The 20,139-nt window shown below is 44.2% G+C and overlaps 1 protein-coding gene across 1 annotated transcript in view; it reads left to right on the plus strand.

The window, feature by feature from the left end:
• arsb (arylsulfatase B) overlaps nucleotides 1–20,139 on the plus strand; it is a 79,468-nt gene that overhangs the window by 42,105 nt on the left and 17,224 nt on the right. Inside the window, exons 5-6 of the mRNA XM_059974466.1 lie at nucleotides 3,984–4,227; nucleotides 14,746–14,816. Coding sequence (XP_059830449.1) covers nucleotides 3,984–4,227; nucleotides 14,746–14,816 — 315 coding nt within the window. The remainder of the gene's footprint in view (nucleotides 1–3,983; nucleotides 4,228–14,745; nucleotides 14,817–20,139) is intronic.

Raw genomic sequence — 20,139 nt, forward strand, 5'->3', positions numbered from 1 at the left:
TAAAATAGCTGTATTTTATTCATTTAATTTTCAGTATTTTAAAAGTCATTTCAATAAATAGCTAAATACCATGGGACTTCAAAGACAGATATTTTGTTGTAAAGCATTTGTTCATTTTCAATTGAAATTAAAGCACATGTTTTCTACATATCCCAAGATATTTTATTTTCTCTTATGAGGTGTATTACCAAAACACTCCGTCCATCTGCTCCTGGTCCGGCCTCCCTGTCAAATTTTAGAACCCTTTGTGGCCCACAAGTCAAAAAGTTTGCCCACCCCTGAGCTAGATGCAGTTCAAACAGCATCTACAAATTTGCTGATGATGTAGCTATTGTTGACAAAATTTCACATGGTGATGAGGAGACATGCAAGAGTGAGATAGATCAGCTAGTTGAGTGGTGTTGTAGTAGCAATCTTGCACTCAGCACCAGAAAGTCCAAGGAGTTGATTGTGGATTTCAGAAAGAGGGAAAATTAAGGGGACACACACCAATCTTCACCGAGGGATCAGAAGTAGAAAAAGTGAACAGTTTCAAGTTCCTGGGCGCAAACATCTCTAAGGATCTATCCTGAGCCCAACATATTGAAGAAATTACAACGAAGACATGACAGCGGCTATATTTCATTAGGAATTTGAGGAGATTTGGTATGTCACCAAAGGCGCTCACAAATTTTTCAGATGTACCGTGGAGAGCATTCTAACTGGTTGCATCGCTGTCTGATATGGAAGGGCTCACTGCACAGGATCTCAAAAAACTGCAGAAAGTTGTAAACTTAGCCAGCTCCATCATGGGCACTAGCCTCCCCAGAATCCAGAACACCTTCGAAAGGTGATGACTCAAAAAGATAGCATCCATCATTAAGGACCCCCATCACACAGGGCATGTCCTGTTCTCATTGTTACCATCAAGGAGGAGGTACAGGAGCCTGCATGCCCACACTCAAATTTTCAGGATCAGCTTTTTCCCTTCTGCTGTCAGATTTCTAAATGGACAATGAACCTATGTACACCACCTCAGTAGTTTTCATTCTCTTTTTGCACTACTTATTTAGTTTAACTTTCTTTTTCATATATACTTACTGTAATTTATAGTTATTAGTATGTAGTGCAATGTGCTCCTGCCACAAAACAACAAATTTCACTTTGCCAGTGACTTTAAATCTGATACTGGTCCTCTCTGGATCCTGCATAACATCCTGAGTGTTTCCATCATTTTCTGTTTTAATTACAAAACTCTTAAGGGGGAGATACAGAGATGTTGGCTGTGCTGTTGACCATTCAGGACCCTCATGGGGAATTTCCCCCCCCCCCCCCCCAATGGGTATTGAATCTTTGGAACTCTCCCCACAGGCTGTGTAGCTTCAGTCACTCTATTTGTTTACCTGTAAAAGCCTGCAAGAAAATGAAGCTCAAGGTAGAATATGGTGATAAATGTGAGCTTTGATAATAAATTTACTCTGACTTCGAGAATATTTAAAGCAGTTGCTGTCAGATTTTTAGATAATGATGGATAGGGCGTTAATGGAGGAAAGTGGCTATGAAAGGGAAGGGAGTTTGGATAAAGATCAGCCACAATCTTACTGAATGTTGGATAAACTGCCTGGGGCCAACTAGCCTACTTTTTTCTGTTTTAGTGGTCAATTCATAGTTTTATTTTTATCAACTCAATACCCTGCTGAAGTGTGTCTTGCAGTAATTGAAGTGTAGTGTTGCCTGCCTATGAACGTAGAACCGTGAAACACAAACATACTAAACCAAAGATATATAAATAAATTTCAATATTTCACTGTTTTAGTACCATAAAAGATACAAGTAGAATGCGGCCATTCAATTCATTGAGTCTGCTATGCCATTCGATCGTAGTTGATTTATTTTCCTTCCCAATCCCATTCTCCTGCCTTCTTGCTTTAACATTTGGCACCCTGACTAAACAAGAACCTATCAGCCTTCAATTTAAATATACCCAATGACTTGGCTCCTGCAGCTGTCTGTGGCAATGAATCCCTCTGGCTAAAGAAATGCCCCCCCCCCCCCCACCTTGCATTCTGAGATATGTCCTATATCCACATCCTAGACTCTCCCACTATGGGAATCTCCATCCACACAATCTGGACCTTTCTCCCTTTCACGAATAGCAATAACACTCTTGCTGTCTTTACCATCACCCTTCCCCCACACGAAAAACAAATTTATCTTTAAGCGGTCACACACTTGCACAACAAAATACTGCATTAAGGTCTCAGAGTCTTGTGTCTCTAGGCTCCACAATTGCTCTCTGCCTGCACTGCCTGCATAAATGTCCTGAAATTCCTGAAGAGAAATCCTGGAACAAAGGATATTAAAACCATATATTTGTCCAACTTGGTCGCCAATCTAAACAAACTGCTTTGAAAAGATCCCCAGGGATGTCAATCATGGAAGATTATGAATTGAGTGGAATGCCTAGACTTATTAATCCTTCGCAATGTTCTCAAGTCTGTGATTACAGGGCCATTCACCTCTCTAGTTAGCTATATGAGACTGTCACTTAGCACAGAACAGAGTCAAGGCCCTGCACTTAACAGATATTTGCATGCTAAATCCCTTTCTTTTGTCATCAAGGGGAACCAAGTTCAGTCACATTAATGCATTTGCCATATCAGACCGTAATTATACTCACAGCTGCTTGATGAATCAGCTCGCTGTTTAGAAATGTACTTCGCCCAAACCCATGAACTGTGACAGGCAAGAAGCTAATCTTTTTATGGCAAAGCTCCTTCTGATTTTATGCCATTCACATTGTGCTTATTGTAGCTCAATCTATTGTAACAGATTAATAAGATCAGGCCTGCAGTTACTCTTGTACAGCAAGCTTATGATTCGGAGTGGTTTTGAAACTGGAGAAGGGGCACAGCACAGGAAAGCTAGAGAATCTCGAAATAATATAATTATCATATTTCTTTGTGGAAAAGAAGCAAGCCCTGCATCCTCAGTGTGCTTTGCTTGTCTTGAGCAGCTTGCTGTTGACCAGGGCCTTTAGGGACATATAGCTTAGTGATTTAAGTTGTCCTGATGATCTGCGTTTGGAATTGAGGGTGACTACTTTTCACTGAGGAGTGGAAGGTGTTGATGTTATTACGCTGGTTTGATGGAATGAGGAACTAATCCAGTGGCAAGGAGGTCCAAGTCAGTTGAATGGACGTGCACTTGTAGGGATGTGGATATATACTCTTGTCTTCTCTGCTTCCTCATCTCTGACCCCTTTCTCCAACTGCTTCCCTCCATCTGCCCACTCATTTGCTTTCTCCCCTCCCTTTGCATGCCTCCTGGTTACCCCATTTCCTCTATCTACCACGTTTGATTCCTGGTCTGTGCACATGTCTGAGAAGGAATTTCTGTTCTCTGGACTCTTGTCTGAATAGCTCTAGACCTCATCATTTTTTCTCCTGCCTTACCGAAGGGTCTCGGCCCAAAATGTCGACAGTGCTGTTTTCCATAGATGCTGCCTGGCCTGCTGAATTCCTCCAGCATTTTGTGTGTGTGTTGCTTTGAATTTCCAGTAACTGCAGATTTTTAGAATTGTACCTTAGAATTACTAGAACTAGGGGACATTGCCTTAAGATACAGGGGAGTGATGGAGATGAAGAGAAACTTTTTCCCAGAGAGTGGTGAATCTGTGGAATTCTTTGTCCAGGGAAGCAGTTAAGGCTTCCTCACTAAATATATTTAAGAAACAGATGGGTTTTTACATAGTAAAGGAAATAAGGTTATGGGGAAAAGGCAGATAGTTTACAGACAGATCAGGCATGATCTTACTGAATGGCGGGGCAGCCTCAATGGGCTGGATGGCCTACTCCTGCTCCTATTTCTTATGTTCTTATCATTTGTAGAAAGTCCCTCATAACGAAGTCTAGTACCATACGTCTTCCTATTTGTACCTGCATGTTTCTTTCGGCACCCAGGATAACCAAAGTGCTTGTCATATTTTCCGATTCAATTTTTAGACAATGGAGGACAGACCCTAGCAGGTGGAAACAACTGGCCCTTGCGAGGAAGGAAGTGGACGCTGTGGGAAGGTGGAGTCCGTGGTGTGGGCTTCGTCACCAGCCCCTTGCTAAAGAAGAAGGGCAGAGTTAGTCGGGAATTCATTCATATCTCTGACTGGCTTCCTACTTTAGTGTCTTTGGCTGGAGGAACCACTAAAGGCACCAAACCACTGGATGGCTTTGATGTGTGGAAGAGTATCAGGTATGGTATGTCTAGAATTACAGCAATGTGTATGTTCAGTACAAATCTTTCTCACTAGTTTGAAGAAGTAAGATTTGTAGAAGCACTTTCTGACCTTGACAGTAGCTATCCTTAAGGAAAGGTTGCAAGATTGTTGGCAATATAATTCTATTCTGAGCTTTCCAGATGAGTACTATAAAAGCTCTTCTGGCCTAATGTTATTCAAAAACAATGGTGGCCTGGGATCTTTGGTAATATTTTACCCGTAAATGAGACTTCAAGCCCCATTTTAGATGCTTCAGAATGACATGGTAATGCTTCTATATTGAGGTGCATCTTTCAGATGTGGAGTACCTACAGGGTAGCAACTCACTAAGGCTTCTCTGTCAGCATTTCCCAGACCTAGGGCTTCCATCACCAAAATAATTAAGGGTGTTACTCAAAAAAAAATATTGCCTATGTTGCATACTGTTCTAATTCAAAAATATTTGACGTTCATTGTCTAGGGGTTAAAATTTTGGAATTCTCAGCACAATATCACAGTGGGATTATCAATACCACTAGCTCAGCCTTCCACTAAGGAAATGTCTCACTGCCACCTCCCCGAGGAGCCTTGCAGATGGCCACTAAATGCTGGGAATGCCAGTAATGCATACAATGTGTCATTAAATATGAAAATATCTGCCCCTTCAAGCAGATTTAAAAGGTTCTTTGGCAGATTTTTTTTTAAGTGAGAAATTCTGGGGTCCTTCATTTGTTCCTCAACTTTGCAGAGACTCTCATAGTCACTCTTTGTGAGTTTCGTTTTTCATTATCAAGGCTACATACTAATTTTCTCCAACTGGTCCACTTGAGCTTGCTTTCATTTATCCTCAACTACATTCTGTTTTATTCCCTCTTCAGTAATTTGCACACATTAGTTGTGGATTTACCTTTGTTATCAGAGCAACTAAAATTCTACAGGTGCTACATTCATTGTGTACTCTTTGAACCTTTGGGAAGTTAATTATTTCCTTGAAAAGGAGAGAATGGTAGAACTATCTAATTTTAATACTGAAAGGAAAACTATTAACTGTTCCATATTTAGCAATGGCTGAGATCTGCTATTTATCACATTAAGAAACATTAGATGAGATTGTTAGGGCTTTGGTCCAGATAGTTGCGTCCTCTCTTGCTATAGGTGAGCTCCCGAGGACTGTTGAGTATTTAGTATTGGTTTATTATTGTAACGTGTACCAAGATATGGTGATATGGTCTGTCTTACTGTTCATACAGATCAATTCATTACACAGAGCACTGAGGTAGAACAAGATAAAACTCTTAACAATGTAAAATAAAGTGAGCAGCTAATGTTCTAGCATTTAAGAAGGGAAATGGCCCACTAATCATAGGCCAGTGAGTCTCATGTCAGTGATAGGGAAGCTATTGGAGAGGATCCTGGGGGAGAGGATTTGCAAGTTTTTGGAAAACCATGACCTGATGAGGGACTGCTTTCTGTGAGACAAGTGATGTCTTACTAGCTTTTTTTTTGAAGAGGTGGTTAAATGTGTTGAATAAGGCAGAGCTGTGGAAGTGGTATATGTAGACTTTAGTAAGTCAGTTGATAAGGTTCCTCATTAGAGGCTCATCCAGAAGATTAAGGTTCAAGGGATCCATGGTGACTTGACCATTTGGGTTCAGAATTGGTTTGGCCAGAAGGCAGTGGTCATTGGGACTTGTGCTGGTTGGATATCTGTTCCTAGCGGTGTTCTGTACTAGAACCTCTGCAGTTTGTGATATATAAAAGACCTGGACAAAAATGTGCATGGATAGGTTAGTAAATTTGCCAACAATGTAGACTTGTTGCATTAGCAGTAGTGTTGAAGATTGCCAGAGGAAACAGTGGGATATAGATCCAGTTGCACATTGGTGGAGAAATGACAGATGGATTTTAATCTGGCTAAGTATGAAGTATTGCAATTTGGGAGATTGAATGTAAAGGGACAATACAGTTAATGGCAAGACCCTCAACAGTGCTGATGTGCAGAGGGATCAAGGGGTCAAGTGCAAAGATTGAAGAGAGTGATGGATTTGTTCCTGTGCTGTACACACTTGTTGTATGTTGCATTGCATTTCATCTTGAAAACAATTCTACTGATAGTAGGATCACTACAGAATGGACTATAAGATCTGCATCATTTAAGGTAGAATTTGATCTGGTAGCCTCCGCATATTGGGCACTATGGTTCGGATTGTTTTATATTCAGCATTATCTGTAGTCAGAATCAGGTTTGTTAGCATTACAGGTGTCCCCCCAGTTTATGAAGGTTCACTTTACGCCACTTTACTTTTACAAAAGACCTACATTAGTACCTGTTTTTGCTAACTGAAAGAAATCTGAAGAGGATTTTTGCTTTTACAAAAAAGGCGCCATATATAATGTAAGGTTTCACCTTGTAGGAAGTAATGGCCTGAAAACCTTGTCAGAGTTGCCTTGCATCCAATTCCATCTCTAATTTCATGTGAAATTGTCTTCGCTCTCACAATAGCCTTTAACAGGTTGTACCTGGACTTCTTGTGGGGCTCTGGATTGCAGATTTTGAATGTAACAGATTTAGTTACAGAATTCTGGTCTGGGTATGATCCTGAAAGTACACATTTATCTATGCAGGAGTTGGTGACAACTGTGGCATATTCATTCCGATCCATAGGCTGTCCAGCCCACTGATTCAAAGCCTTCCTGTAAGCGCTCATCCACCTCCCCTGACCACCTTTAAGGTCCTCACCACTGGTACTCTGACCCTCAGGCTCTGCCTATATGCCGGAAGGAGAAATTTACCCATCCTACAACCAATAATTAATAAAGATCAGTTGATGCACTTGGAAAAACAAAATAACTAAATGTTAGAAATCTGAAATTAAGATGGCTATTATTGGATACACTCAGAAGATCAGAAATCATCTGTGGAAATTAAAACAGCTAAAGTTACAAGCTGTTTTCTGAATAAACTCAATTAATTGGAAGATAGTAATTGTAAACAGCTGCTCATCAAAAGAGAGTTAGAGAGACAAAGCACATTTGGCCTAACATCAGTAGTAAGGAAATTATAGAATCTATTATTAAGGATGCAGCATACACTTGGGAAAATAATTATTTGCACAATGACAGAAGAACTTTATGAAAGGGAGATAGTGTTTGGCAGGCGCTAGGGATTTAAATGTCAGCACCGCAAAGTTTGAATAAACTAGTCTCGAAACAACTTACCGGCTGTGTGTAGCACATCGCTACATTGATGACCCTGACAGTCCAAACGGGATTTGGACCAAAGATGACCGACTCTTCATCTGTTCACGCAGTTTCGCTAAAACTTCCGACTTTCTGGATGCTGCGACCACGCGTGTGGTTTGACCAAGCAGAAGCCCAGTTCCAGATTCGGCAGATATCTTCTGATTCCACGCGTTACTATCACGTGGTGAGCGCCCTTGACCAGGAGACGGCCGCCCAGGTTGCGGATTTCATACAGTCACCCCCGGAAGAAGGCAAATATGAAGCATTCAAAGCGCTGCTCATTGGGACCTTTGGCCTCTCGCGGCGTGAGTGGGGTGCCCGCCTGCTTCACCTGGATGGTTTGGGAGGCACACTGCCGTCAGCATTGATGAACGAGATGCTGCTGGCCCTGGCTGACGGACACAAACCCTGCCTCATGTTCGAGCAAGCATTCCTGGAGTGACTGCCCGAGGACATACATCTGCTGCTGGCCGATGCAGATTTCAGCGACCCCCCGGATGGTGGCGGCCCGAGCAGACGTGCTGTGGAAAGCCATGAGGAAGAACGTGGCGTCCGTCGGTCAGATTACCAGGCCACACGCCCAACAGCAGAGCAGACCAGGCCTGGCAGGGGGGCACACACAACACAGAGGCAGGAGTGAGGAGGCCAGTGAACAGTGGTGTTTCTACCACCAGCGGTGGGGCACAAAAGCCCGCCATTGTCGCCCGCCCTGCAAGGGCCAGGGCCAAGGCCAGCTGCCGCTAATGACTATGGTGGCTGGCCACCAGGACAGCCTCTTGTACGTCTGGGACAAACAGTCGGGACGCCGCTTCTTGGTTGACACCGGAGTGGAAATCAGCATCTTGCCCCCGACGGGGTATGACACCCGCAACAGGAAGCCAGGACCCACCCTGAGGGCCACAAATGGCAGCACGATACAGACCTACAGCACCTGCACAGTGCAGCTGCAGTTCGGCGCCAGCCGGTTCACGTGGGACTTCACACTGGCCATGGTGGCCCAACCACTCCTGGGGGTGGACTTCTTGCGAGCTCACAGCCTGCTGGTCGACTTGCAAGGGAAAAGACTGGTACAAGCCGAGACTTTCCAGACGTTCTCCCTGGGTGAAGCCAAGTTGCCCGCCCCACACCTGGACTCCATCACGCCGTCGGACAACGAATTCACCAGAATCCTGGTGGACTTTCCATCAATTCTGGCACTGCAGTTCATGGCAGCCATGCCCAGACACGAGGTACAGCACCACATCCCAACCCAGGGACCACCCCTCCACGCCCACGCATAAAGGCACCCCCACAGAAAAGCTCCACCTGGCGAAGGAGGAGTTCAAGAGGATGGAGGAATTGGGGATCATATGGAGGTCCGACAGCCTATGGGCCTCCCCCCTGCACATGGTGCCCAAAGCAGCTGGGGGTTGGAGACCATGCGGTGACTACTGCAGACTGAAAGAGGCTACCACTCCAGACCGCTACCCCGTGCCGCACATACAGGACTTTGCAGCAAACCTGCACGGGGCAAGAATCTTTTCCAAAGTAGACCTCATCCGGGGATACCATCAAATCCTGGTGCACCCTGAAGACATCCCCAAAACAGCACTCATCACCCTGTTCGGCCTGTTCGATTTCCTCCAAATGCTGTTCGGCCTGAAGAATGCCGCACAGACATCCCAGCGGCTAATGGATACGGTGGGACGCGACCTGAACTTTGCGTTCATCTATTTGGGCAACATCCTTATAGCCAGCAGTTGTCGTCAGGAGCATCTGTCCCACATCCGCCAGCTCTACTCCCGCCTGAGTGATTTCGGCCTCACGATCAACCCGGCCAAATGCCAGTTTGGTCTCGATACCATCGACTTCCTGGGCCACAGGATTACCAAAGACGGGGCAACACCTCTGCCCGCGAAGGTAGGTGCGATCCACCACTTTGCCCAGCCCAACACAGTCAAAGGCCTGCAGGAGTTCGTTAGTATGGTGAACTTTTACCACCGTTTCCTCCCCTCAGCAGCCCGTATCATGCACCCTTTGTACACCCTGATGTCGGGTAAAGGCGAGGACGTTACTTGGGACGAGGAGGCCTAGGCCGCTTTCGTTAAAGCCAAGGAAGCCTTGGCAGATGCCGCGATGCTGGTGCACCCCAGAACGGACGTTCCGACCGCACTCACGGTGGACGCATCCGACACAGCAGTCAGTGGGGTGCTGGAGCAGCTCATGGAGGGGCGCTGGCAACCCCAGGCGTTCTTCAGCAAGCACCTACGACCAACCGAACTCAAGTATAGTGCTTTTGACGGGGAGCTGTTGGCACTGTATCTGGCAATCCGGCATTTCAGGTACTTCTTAGAAGGCAGGCCGTTCACTATGTTCACGGACCACAAACCATTGACCTTCGTGTTCACGAAGGTGTCTGATCCCTGGTCAGCTCGCCTGCAGCGACATCTGTCCTACACCTCCGAGTACACGACGGACATCCAGCCTGTCTCGGGAAAGGACAACGTCGTGGCGGATGCACTCTCCAGACCAGCTGTCCAGGCCCTGTCCCTGGGGGGTGGACTATGCAGCACTGGTGGAGGCGCAGCAGGCAGACGACGAGATGCCCAGCTACAGGACAGCAGTCTCGGGTTTGCAGCTGCAGGACTTTCTCGTAGGCCCAGGTGAGAGGACCCTCCTGTGCAACATGGCTACCGACCAACCTCGCCCCATCGTCCCGGCAGCATACACGGTTTGGCGCACCCATCTATCAGGACAACCGTCTGGCTTGTCTCCAGCAAGTTCGCGTGGCATGGACTTCGCAAGCAGGTCAGTGAATGGGCCAGAACGTGCTCGCAGTGCCAAACAGCCAAGGTACAGTGGCACACTAAAGCCCCACTGCAGCAGTTTGAACCCACCCACTGGAGGTTCGACCATATTCATGTGGATACAGTGGGCCCCCTACCAGTGTCTCGAGGAGCATGGTACCTCCTAACAATGGTAGACCAGTTCACGAGGTGGCCAGAGGCGGTCCCGCTCACCGACACATCTGCCGATTTCTGTGCCTGAGCACTGATTGCAACCTGGGTAGCACGCTTCGGGGTACCGGCCCACATTACCTCCGACAGAGGTGCCCAGTTCACCTCCAGCCTGTTGGGAACGCAGCTGCACCACACCACTGCCTACCACCCACAGTCGAACGGACTGGTGGAACGCTTCCACCGTCACTTGAAGTCGGCTCTCATGGCCCTAACTGGGACCTAACTGGGCGGACGAGCTTCCCTGGGTCCTGCTTGGAATTCGTATAGCGCCCAAAGAGGATTTGCACGCGTCGTCGGCCGAGTTGGCGTACGGTGTGCCCCTGGCCATCCCGGGAGAGTTCATACCAGCCCCAAGGGGGCAAGAGGAAGAACCTGCAGCTGTCCTGGACAGGCTATGCGAAAGGCTCGGCAACCTGGCCCCCGTACCGTCTTCATGGCATGGACTGACACCGAGCACCGCAACAGCGGCCATACGAGGGGCCGTTCAAGGTAATCAACAATGACAGGTCCACGTACGTTCTGGGCATTGGGGGGGGAAGAGGAGATTTTCACGGTGGACCGACTCAAACCAGCCCATGTGGACTTGGCGCAGTCAGTTGAGGTTCAGGCACCACGGCGCAGAGGCAGACCTCCCAAACAGAGGCTGATCCAGACTGTGGACATTGGGGGGTGTATCGCCGGTTCTGGGGGGTGGGGGGAGTTATGTGGCGACCCACTTTCTGCGCAGGCGAACCGGCTCACAAATAGCCAGCGCGCGGGGGGAGACTTTGGTAATGCACCTCTGACGTCATTTCCACCCGGAGAGGGCGGGTGCTAGGGATTTAAATGCCAGCATCGCGAAGTTTGAATAAACTAGTCTCGAAACGATTTACTGACTATGTGTCGTTATTTCAGCGCTGTGTGTAGCACATCGCTACAATCTTTTTTTTTAATTTGTATCCTTCATGTATTTAACTTGAGAATTATTTTACTGAAACCCTGAAAACAGCTGTTTGAAAAGGAAGTGTAATCAGAAATGATCAGCATTGGCACAGTAGGGTAGTGGTTAGCATAATGTGTAATTACCAGAGCTATTTGTGAAGAGTTTGTACGTTCTCCCTGTGAACGCATGGGTTTCCTCCGGGTGCTCCAGTTTCAGCCCACGTTCCAAAGATTTGTAGATTAATTGGTCACAGGGTGTAATTGGGCGACATGAGTTTATTGGCCAGAAGGGCCTCTTACTGTGCCGTATCTCTAAATAATATTTTATTTTAAAAGATAAAATCAAAGCTGGAGAATAGGAAAACAACCACAACTATTGTTCTGACCTGTTCTGCCTTTTTCTCAAAGGGCCAGATAATTATTCCATCCTCTAGCTTATTTTAATACACACAGGATAAGTAAGCAAATAAGGCTTCCCTTCTTGTGATCTGAACAGCTGAGTTTTGCAGTGTGTTGAGGATGTGTGAATTAGCCTTGTTACTGGGAGCTTTGACTTTTGCGCTGCAAATGAATTGCTCAGTGAACAGAATCAGAATCGGGTTTCTTATCGCTGGCATAAGTTGTGGAATTTGTTGTTTTATGACAATGCAGTATTTGTTTCTTGATGTGATTAGTGTTATATTGCTTGTTTAGTTCTTGCCATCTATTAATTTGTATTGAAGGTTGTTTTCTTCTTGGCTACTGAATTAGTTAATGAATTCTCATATTAGTTATGGATTTGAAGTGTAGAATTAAAAAACAAAATGCTGACCATTTAAAATAAAGAGATTAATGACTTTCTGGTAAAATTTAAATTCTGCTTTCCTTCCTTTAAAATTTGTGTAGATCATTGGCAATAATGTTGTTTTGTTAATTGTTATTGAGGTACTTCAATGTGGGACTCTTTGGAGGGAACACCTTTATTAAACTGAGGCCCTGTTTGCCCCCTAATTCAAGGCCTTAGCTCTAACTCTGCATCATCCCTTGAACAACACTGCTGCTAATATCTTGTCCGTTATAATTTCAGTGTTTCTCAGATCTTACTCTACATAATAACTGTACATAATAATAACATTATTTCACTTTTCATGCAGGCAATGTAGTTCGAAGTGCTGCGCAATGGATAAAGTGCAAACATGACGATACAATCAGATTTTTAAAATAAAAGACAAAAAGATGTTAATTAAAATGGTTTTTGAGCTATTTGACTGTTATGTCTCCTAGGTCTCTTTAATATTTTCTTTGCTGGCCTTGCTACTCACAATGGGGCAGATTTGCAACTACCCTCTCAAGATTTCACTGCATCCATAATTTCAGTTCTAACACATTTGGAGAGTCCTTATTGCACAGAAAAAAAGGTCTTCCGTATCTTTATCTGGGACGTTGCTTTAAGGTTCCAGTGTAAAGTGATACTAAAGTTCCGACCTGTTTTGGGATAATAAAAGATTGCAATATAATAAAATGTAATGAGGAGTAATGTTTTCAGCCTGCTCCATTGTAAGGCTGATCTCTTACCTCTTCCTGCACAATCCGTCTATCCTCTATTTCCCTCTGGTATCCAGAAAAGTGTCCATTTCTATTTTGAATGAAGTCTCCAGGGTAGAAAACTGTAAAGGTTCACTAACACCTTGAGTGATGATATCTCTCCTCATCTTGGACCATAATGGTTTACTAATTGACACTGACCCCTGGTTCTAGACTTCTCAATTGCGATGACATCTTTCCTGCATTCAGCTTGTCAACCCTAGTAAGAGTTTTGAAAGTTTGAATGAGAACTGATTTTTAACTCTACAGAATATAGGTCCAGTTTACTTGATCTCTCCTTGTACAGCAAATCCTGGAACCAGTTATATATGGTTATATATAGTTATATGGTTAAGTGATAAATAGAGCCCTGGATGTTAGCTGAAATAATTTTTTTTTGGGAAAAATTGTAATCCCACCGTGAGCTAAAGCCCTCTTTTTATTCTGTTATTTCATAATTAAATTGCATTGGGTGGAACATAGAACTACAGCACAGGGCCTTTGGCCCATGAAGTTGTACCAACCTCTCTAGATCAATCTAACCCTGCTTACAGCCTGAATTAACACAAAAATGTAGGAAACATTTGTGTCAAGAGAAATGGTTAACATGTTGGTTGATAACCTGATGAAAGCTGATTGACCTGAAGCTTTACTCTCCTCTAGTCTGCTGAGTGTTTTCTATTTTGTCTCTCTTTTAATTCTCTTTCTGTCTCAGCACAGCTGAGATGGAGTATAACTTTCTCTCTGCTCCCCAAGCAGTGTAATACAATATCAACTGTGTGTGGTAAACAGGCAGTAACAGCCCGGCACTGCTTCAGCTACCAAGCCAACCTATAAAATCTGACACTCCACTGAGGACTAACTTGAGGCTTGAAAAGTACACTGAACCACCTGATGTCTGGACCAAACACACAATAATCATTACTAATTTGAACCAGTTTTACTGTATATGCGAGTACATATTTGTCGTTTTCCAGTAATTTACCTTTTCTCCTCCTCTTTGCCAGAAACTTCTTCTACAGCTTCAGTTTGACCTTTTAATATCTATCTAACTGAATCAATTGATTCCAAGCTTTTTTTCCACTTTATCAAAAGTTACCAATATTTCATTGTGTCGGTAGTAAATCTAATCGTTTCTGCTTGGGAAATAGTCCTGGTGTGGATGGGTGGGGGGAGAATCAGGGAGAATTGATGGAGGATGTGAGAGAAAATGGGTTATAGTGAAATAAACGAATTTACTCTGATAGCCAGAATTGATGGACCAATTTCTCTTTTCTCATAAGAAATTCCATTTTCTTTCTAAAGAATGAAGCAAGGGAGAAACAAAGGAATAGTTGTGTTACATAGTATAAAATATACTAAGAAAAGTAATTGTTTCATAGCAGAAGTGAACCAGTTGTACCCAGGCAACTTGATCACTAAGACAGCAATGACAATCTAAGATAAAGTAGAACTAGGAGTGTCTTTTTCCAGAGAATTGAGGTAAAAAGGAAAAACAGCGCATAACTTAAACAGTGTTAGAGTACTGGATGTTAATGTTTTCTGAGGAATTGACATCTTTGTAAAAGTCTAGTCAGATGTCAGTGAAATTTATTTAAATTGCAATTCACCATTAATGGAGATACTTATTCAGACAAATATTCCACCTCCCATCCTGATACAACCACTATACTTCCTTTAAATAGTGAATAAATAGCTTGAAGATCTATTGGATTTTGAACTACTTGGCTTTGTGATGTTAAGGCGTACAGTAGGCTTTAAAAGTAAATTTCAATTCTCTCCCCTCAGTGAAGGACACACCTCACCCAGAAATGAACTCCTTCATAACATCGACCAGCTCTTTGTTGATAATTCTCCATGTAAGTATTACTTTTTTTTAAAAGAAGGCTCTTACTGGGTGATTTAATGAGTGTACACCAGTCAGTCACCAGCATCCTTGGTAGTAAGACCAACAGTGGAATATCCCTTCCTGCTATTCACTCTGCGTCCATCCAACTGCAGGTAATGGGGCATGGGGCAGCCGGTACAGAAGTTAAGGACATGAGAACCAGAAACAAAGGGCAGGCCATTCAGCCTCATGTTCCTGCTCTGTCATTCAGTATGATCACATCAGGTCTCTTATCACTACACAGCTTTCCTACCTGAATCCTACATCCTTTAGCTCCTTTAATATCCAGAGGTCACTGATTTCTGACTTGATGTACTTTGTAGTTCAATCTCTTTAGCCTTATCTGCTATTCAATCCCAAAGATTGACTTTGTGTTTAGCAAATTAGTTACTAGCTACTGACTCCTAGTTTTGAACACCTCTTTCAGCAGAATGAATATCTTTGCATCTATTGTCAAGGCTCTTATGTTTCACTGAGATAATTTCTCATTCTTTTAAACTTGATAGTCTGGTCTCATTAATCTCTTTTTGCATGACAACCCTACCAATCCTTTGATCTATGTCTATAGTTTTCAAAATTGTTTAATATAATTTCCAGTACACAAGTGTAAAGGAGAACAAAATAATAATTATTCTGGATCTGATGCAGCATAAGAAAACACAATGAGATAAAGTATACAATAATACTAATAAAAACACAATAAAAGTAAATACATAAGACATAGGAGCAGTATTAGACTATTCAGCTCATCAAGTCTGCTCTGCCATTCCATCATGGCTGATTTGTTATCCCTCTCAACTCCATTCCTCTGCCTTCTCTCCATAATCTTCGATGTCCTGACAAATGACGAACCTAGCAACCCCCACTGTAGATATCTACTCAGTGAATTGGCCTCCACTGCCAATAGTAGCAATGAATTCCACAGATTCACCACACTCTCGCTGAATATATTCCTCCTCACCTCTGTTCTAAATGAACAACCCTCTATTCTGAGGTTGTGTCCTCTGGCCCTAGACTCGTCCTCTGTAGGAAACATCCTCTCCATATCCACTAGGCCTTTCAACAGTTTTATAGGTTTCAATGAGATTCCCTCCTCATTCTTCTAAATTCCACCAAATACAGACTCATAGCCATCAAATGCTCTTCATACGTTAACCCTATCATTCCCAAAATCATTCTACTGAAACTCCTCCGGATCCTCTCCAATCTTTTCTTGGATAAGGGGCTTAAAACTGCTCACAATACTCCAGGTGCAGTCTGACCAGTGCCTTATAAAGCCTCAGCATTACATCCTTGCTCCTGTCCACTTAGAATGAATGCTAACATTGCATTTACTTTCCTCCACATTGACTTTGGGGAATCCTGCACAAGGTCTTCCAAGTCAATTTGCATCTTTGATTTCTGATTTTTCTCCCTGTTTAGAAAACAGTCCATGCCTTTATTCTTTCAAACAAAGTGCATGACCATACACTTCCATACACTATATTGCATCTGCCACTTATTTGGCCATTCTTCCAAACTGTCCAAGTCCTCTGCAGACTCCCTGCTTCCTCAAAACTACCTGCCCATCCACCTCTCTTTGTATCATCTGCGAACTTGGCCACAAAGCCATCAATTCTGCCATCCAAACCATTGAAGTATAATGTGAAAAGAAGCAGTCCCTGGGGAGCACCAGCAAAAGTTTGCAAAGCCCCTGTTTGGTAGAGGACTCTATCACATTATTTGTTTTACATGTTGGTATTGAGTAGGCAATATCTTTCATCACAGGGATGCCTGAACAATCAGCACCTAATCTTGATATGAGGAACCCTTCAATGAATACCGGTGCCTGAAACACTGACATTTTTGCCTGCTTGCATTGGGGGCCTTTGGGTATTTCAATCTGGATTAATAAAATTCTTTTCTCAGTTTCACACCCAACCCCAGCTCCCTTAAGTATTTGAAGGATTGCAGGAAATAATTGTAATTCAAATACAGGTATATAGAAATATAATTTCTATAATCTTGTATTTGAATTACAATTATATTCTAAGTGTAACTCCTGACACATGTGCAAATTCAGAGCATGGCTTCTCACTAGTGGGCAGAAAGTTTTCACAGGTTTCCATCTCCTGATAGACTCTTCATTCATCCATACCTTATCTATTGCTTACTCTTGAACGTACTGTACATTATGGCTTCACCATGGTGCTCAAAGGAAACTGCTTTCCACTTCATGTGAATGTCATTTGAAATTCTAGCATTATAATGCGGTTATATCTACAGCAAAGATTTTAATTCTGTGAGTGACTGTTGTGGTAACTTCTACTTTACAAAAAGACCACTCCACAATTTGATGGCCAAAAGAACATCTTTATCGGGGACGGCAAATGATATTTACAGAAGCTTCCAGGTACCTCGTGCGGCGTGGGTGGAGGAACTATATACAATGCATACTGGGAGTAAAAGAGCGGAAGTAAAGACCCCGCCAACCCCGGATCCCGCCTCTCGTTACCAACAGCTTCCCGATTAGTATTAACTTACTTTTAATAATACTCACATTACAACACTTCTCCCCCTTTAAAATCTTACATTCCCCAAATATAGAAAAACTGGAAAATAAAAACAGTGGTATTGTTAGCAACAGGTTACCAATACAAAAGCACCTACAAAAAAAGTGGCAAATTCAACATTCAATCTAGCAACAAAAAAAACTATCCAATCAAAGATTCGGTCTGTCAGGAGGTTTGCGAGGGCACTGCGATCTACACACTACCCCCGGTGACCCAGCAGGCACTGCTGGTGAGGATGTTTTGGGTGGATCTGGTGTTGGGGACATGAGGGGGGTCTGTGTGTCTACGTGAGAATGTCCATCCTCTTCAGGAGACTCTGCCCCCTCTGCCAGTGTCTCTCCCTCTCACAAAGTCACTGGTGGACATGCTTTCCTGGTATGCATTAAGTGGTCATGGCTCCTTAACTGTTTTGGACTACTGAGCTTCTTTGAAATCGGTGACAAGCTATTCTCAGCATTATTGGGATAAACGGCATCTGCAGGTTTGCGACCTGGGTTGGAATGCACTGAAGAAGGAACTTTGGTTTTTGAATCATCATCACAACCATGGCTCAGAATAGACCCAATTGCAAATTTTTCATAGAGTTCCTTGTTATAACTTGGAACTATCTGGAGTTCAACAGCAGGAAATTGCAATGTGTTTCAGAAAACCTCTTGTGCTTGAACAAAGGTCTTGTCTGTTAAATCACAGTCATTGATTTTGATGATCCATTTATTCTCCTGGAGCAGGTTCTCTTTTCTTGAACGGCCGTTCTCTTCAATACCACGAATACTCAGGCCAAGTAATCTTCCACTCAGCATAGAGTTAAAAGGCACCACATGGATTCCCAGGGGGCCACCGTCTCCATAAAATTCTACTTTCTTTGTCAAATCACTTAGAGTGCTTTCTGAATGCTTGTCTGATGGTCCTGGAGGCTCTGTTCTTACATCGTCTGGGGGTGCCCCGTTTGCTACTGTTACGATTGGCTTCACATGCAGGTTCCTGTTACCGGGATCATCAGGCTGAGATGCACCTTGCTGTAACTGGGCAGGTGGTACAAGAGCTGGGTCACTGCTTCACCATACTAGAAGTGGCCTGCTGGCTTTCAGTGCCAAGGGGGTAATTAATTTCTCCTGTAATAGACTGAAAAGCCACAAGCTGCGCTGCGAGTTCACTCTCAAATGTGTCCGGACTATGTCTGTCACTCACATTGCCATCGGCAACTTCATCTGCACACTGCACCTCTTGTTCTTCCCTCATGTGTGCATACTTAAATTCATGCCAGCTGAGCCGGATTTTGTGAAGCCAATCGTGGCCCAAAAGACTAGGCCCACTGCCCTTAGCTATCACCAGCCTGGTTTCAGCCTTCTGGCCCCCGCCGAAATATCCACATATAACACCCCTAAATGAGGTATGGGCTGCCCCATATTGGTCCTGAGTTTGAGCTTAGACGGTCTGATGGGAGGCAGGTTGGACCCCCGTGTCCTCCTATAGGTCTCTTCACTAATGATCGATGCAGTAGCCCCTCAGTCAATCTCGAACTTAATGTCCTTTCCCTCGACAGTGACTGGCATAATATGATTCAGGTGGTCCCTCATCCATTTCCACTCCATACATGTTGTAGGCACACGCTGCCTCCTTGTCTGCTTCTCCTCGGTGGTGTGTGGCTGCCTGAGCCTGTTGAGCTTTCCCCTGCCCAGGCTTAACCTCAACCTTTATGCTCCTGCACTTTTTAACAGAATGTCTCTTTTTGCTACAAGCATGGCAGATAGTATCCTTGAATTTACAAACATTTGCATAGTGCGTTCCTCCACACCAAAAACATTCCACCTGCTTTGCCTGTTTACCGGTCTCCCTCCTGACTTGGTGCACTGCCGCTGACTGCAACCCCCCCTCATATCCTTTCCGTATACCCTTGGCATTATCAGCAGCCATCTCCATGCCTTGGACAATCTCTAGGGCTTTCTTGAAAGTCAACAGTGGGGTTTCCCCCAACAAGCGGCATTGTACGGCGTCATTATTATTGCCACATACTAATCTGTCATAGAGCATGTCATCCAACACGGCTCCGAAATCGCAATGCTCCGACAGCCGCTGAAGCTCGGCCACAAAATCACCCACAGACTGACCTGGCTTCCGGACATGACTGTGAAACTTGAACCGTTTAACTATCACCGAAGGCTTCGGATCGTGGTGGTTCCCCACGAGCTTGACCAGTTCGTCGTATGGAATTTCTCCAGGTTTCTGCAGTGTAGCTAAGTTCCTTATCAGCTTGTACGTCTTTGCCCCACGCACACTCAGGAGAATAGAGCGCTTCTTAGCCTCCTCAGTAATTCCATTAGCACAGAAAAAGTGTCCCAACCTTTCCTCATACTCTGGCCAGTCCTCGGTCCACTCCTTGAACTCACCGATAGTCCCAAACGTAGCCATCCGAACGCGAGGCTCCTCGCCCGCTCACAGCTCCTGATCGAAACGGGCCGACCCATCCACAAAACCAGTTTACCTCGTTGCCAAAAATATGTGGTAACTTCTACTTTACAAAAAGACCACTCGACAACTTGAAGTCCAAAAGAACATCTTTATCTGGGACAGCAAATGATATTTACAATACAGAGGCTTCCAGGTCCCTCGTGCGGCCTGGGTGGAGGAACTATATACAATGCATACTGGGAGTAAAAAGAGTGGAAGTAAAAACCCCACCAACCCCGGATCCTGCCTCTTTCTACCAACAGCTTCCTGATTAGTATTAATTTACTTTTAATA

Source organism: Hypanus sabinus, chromosome 7 (genome assembly GCF_030144855.1).
Source record: "Hypanus sabinus isolate sHypSab1 chromosome 7, sHypSab1.hap1, whole genome shotgun sequence".
Lineage (NCBI taxonomy): Eukaryota > Metazoa > Chordata > Chondrichthyes > Myliobatiformes > Dasyatidae > Hypanus > Hypanus sabinus.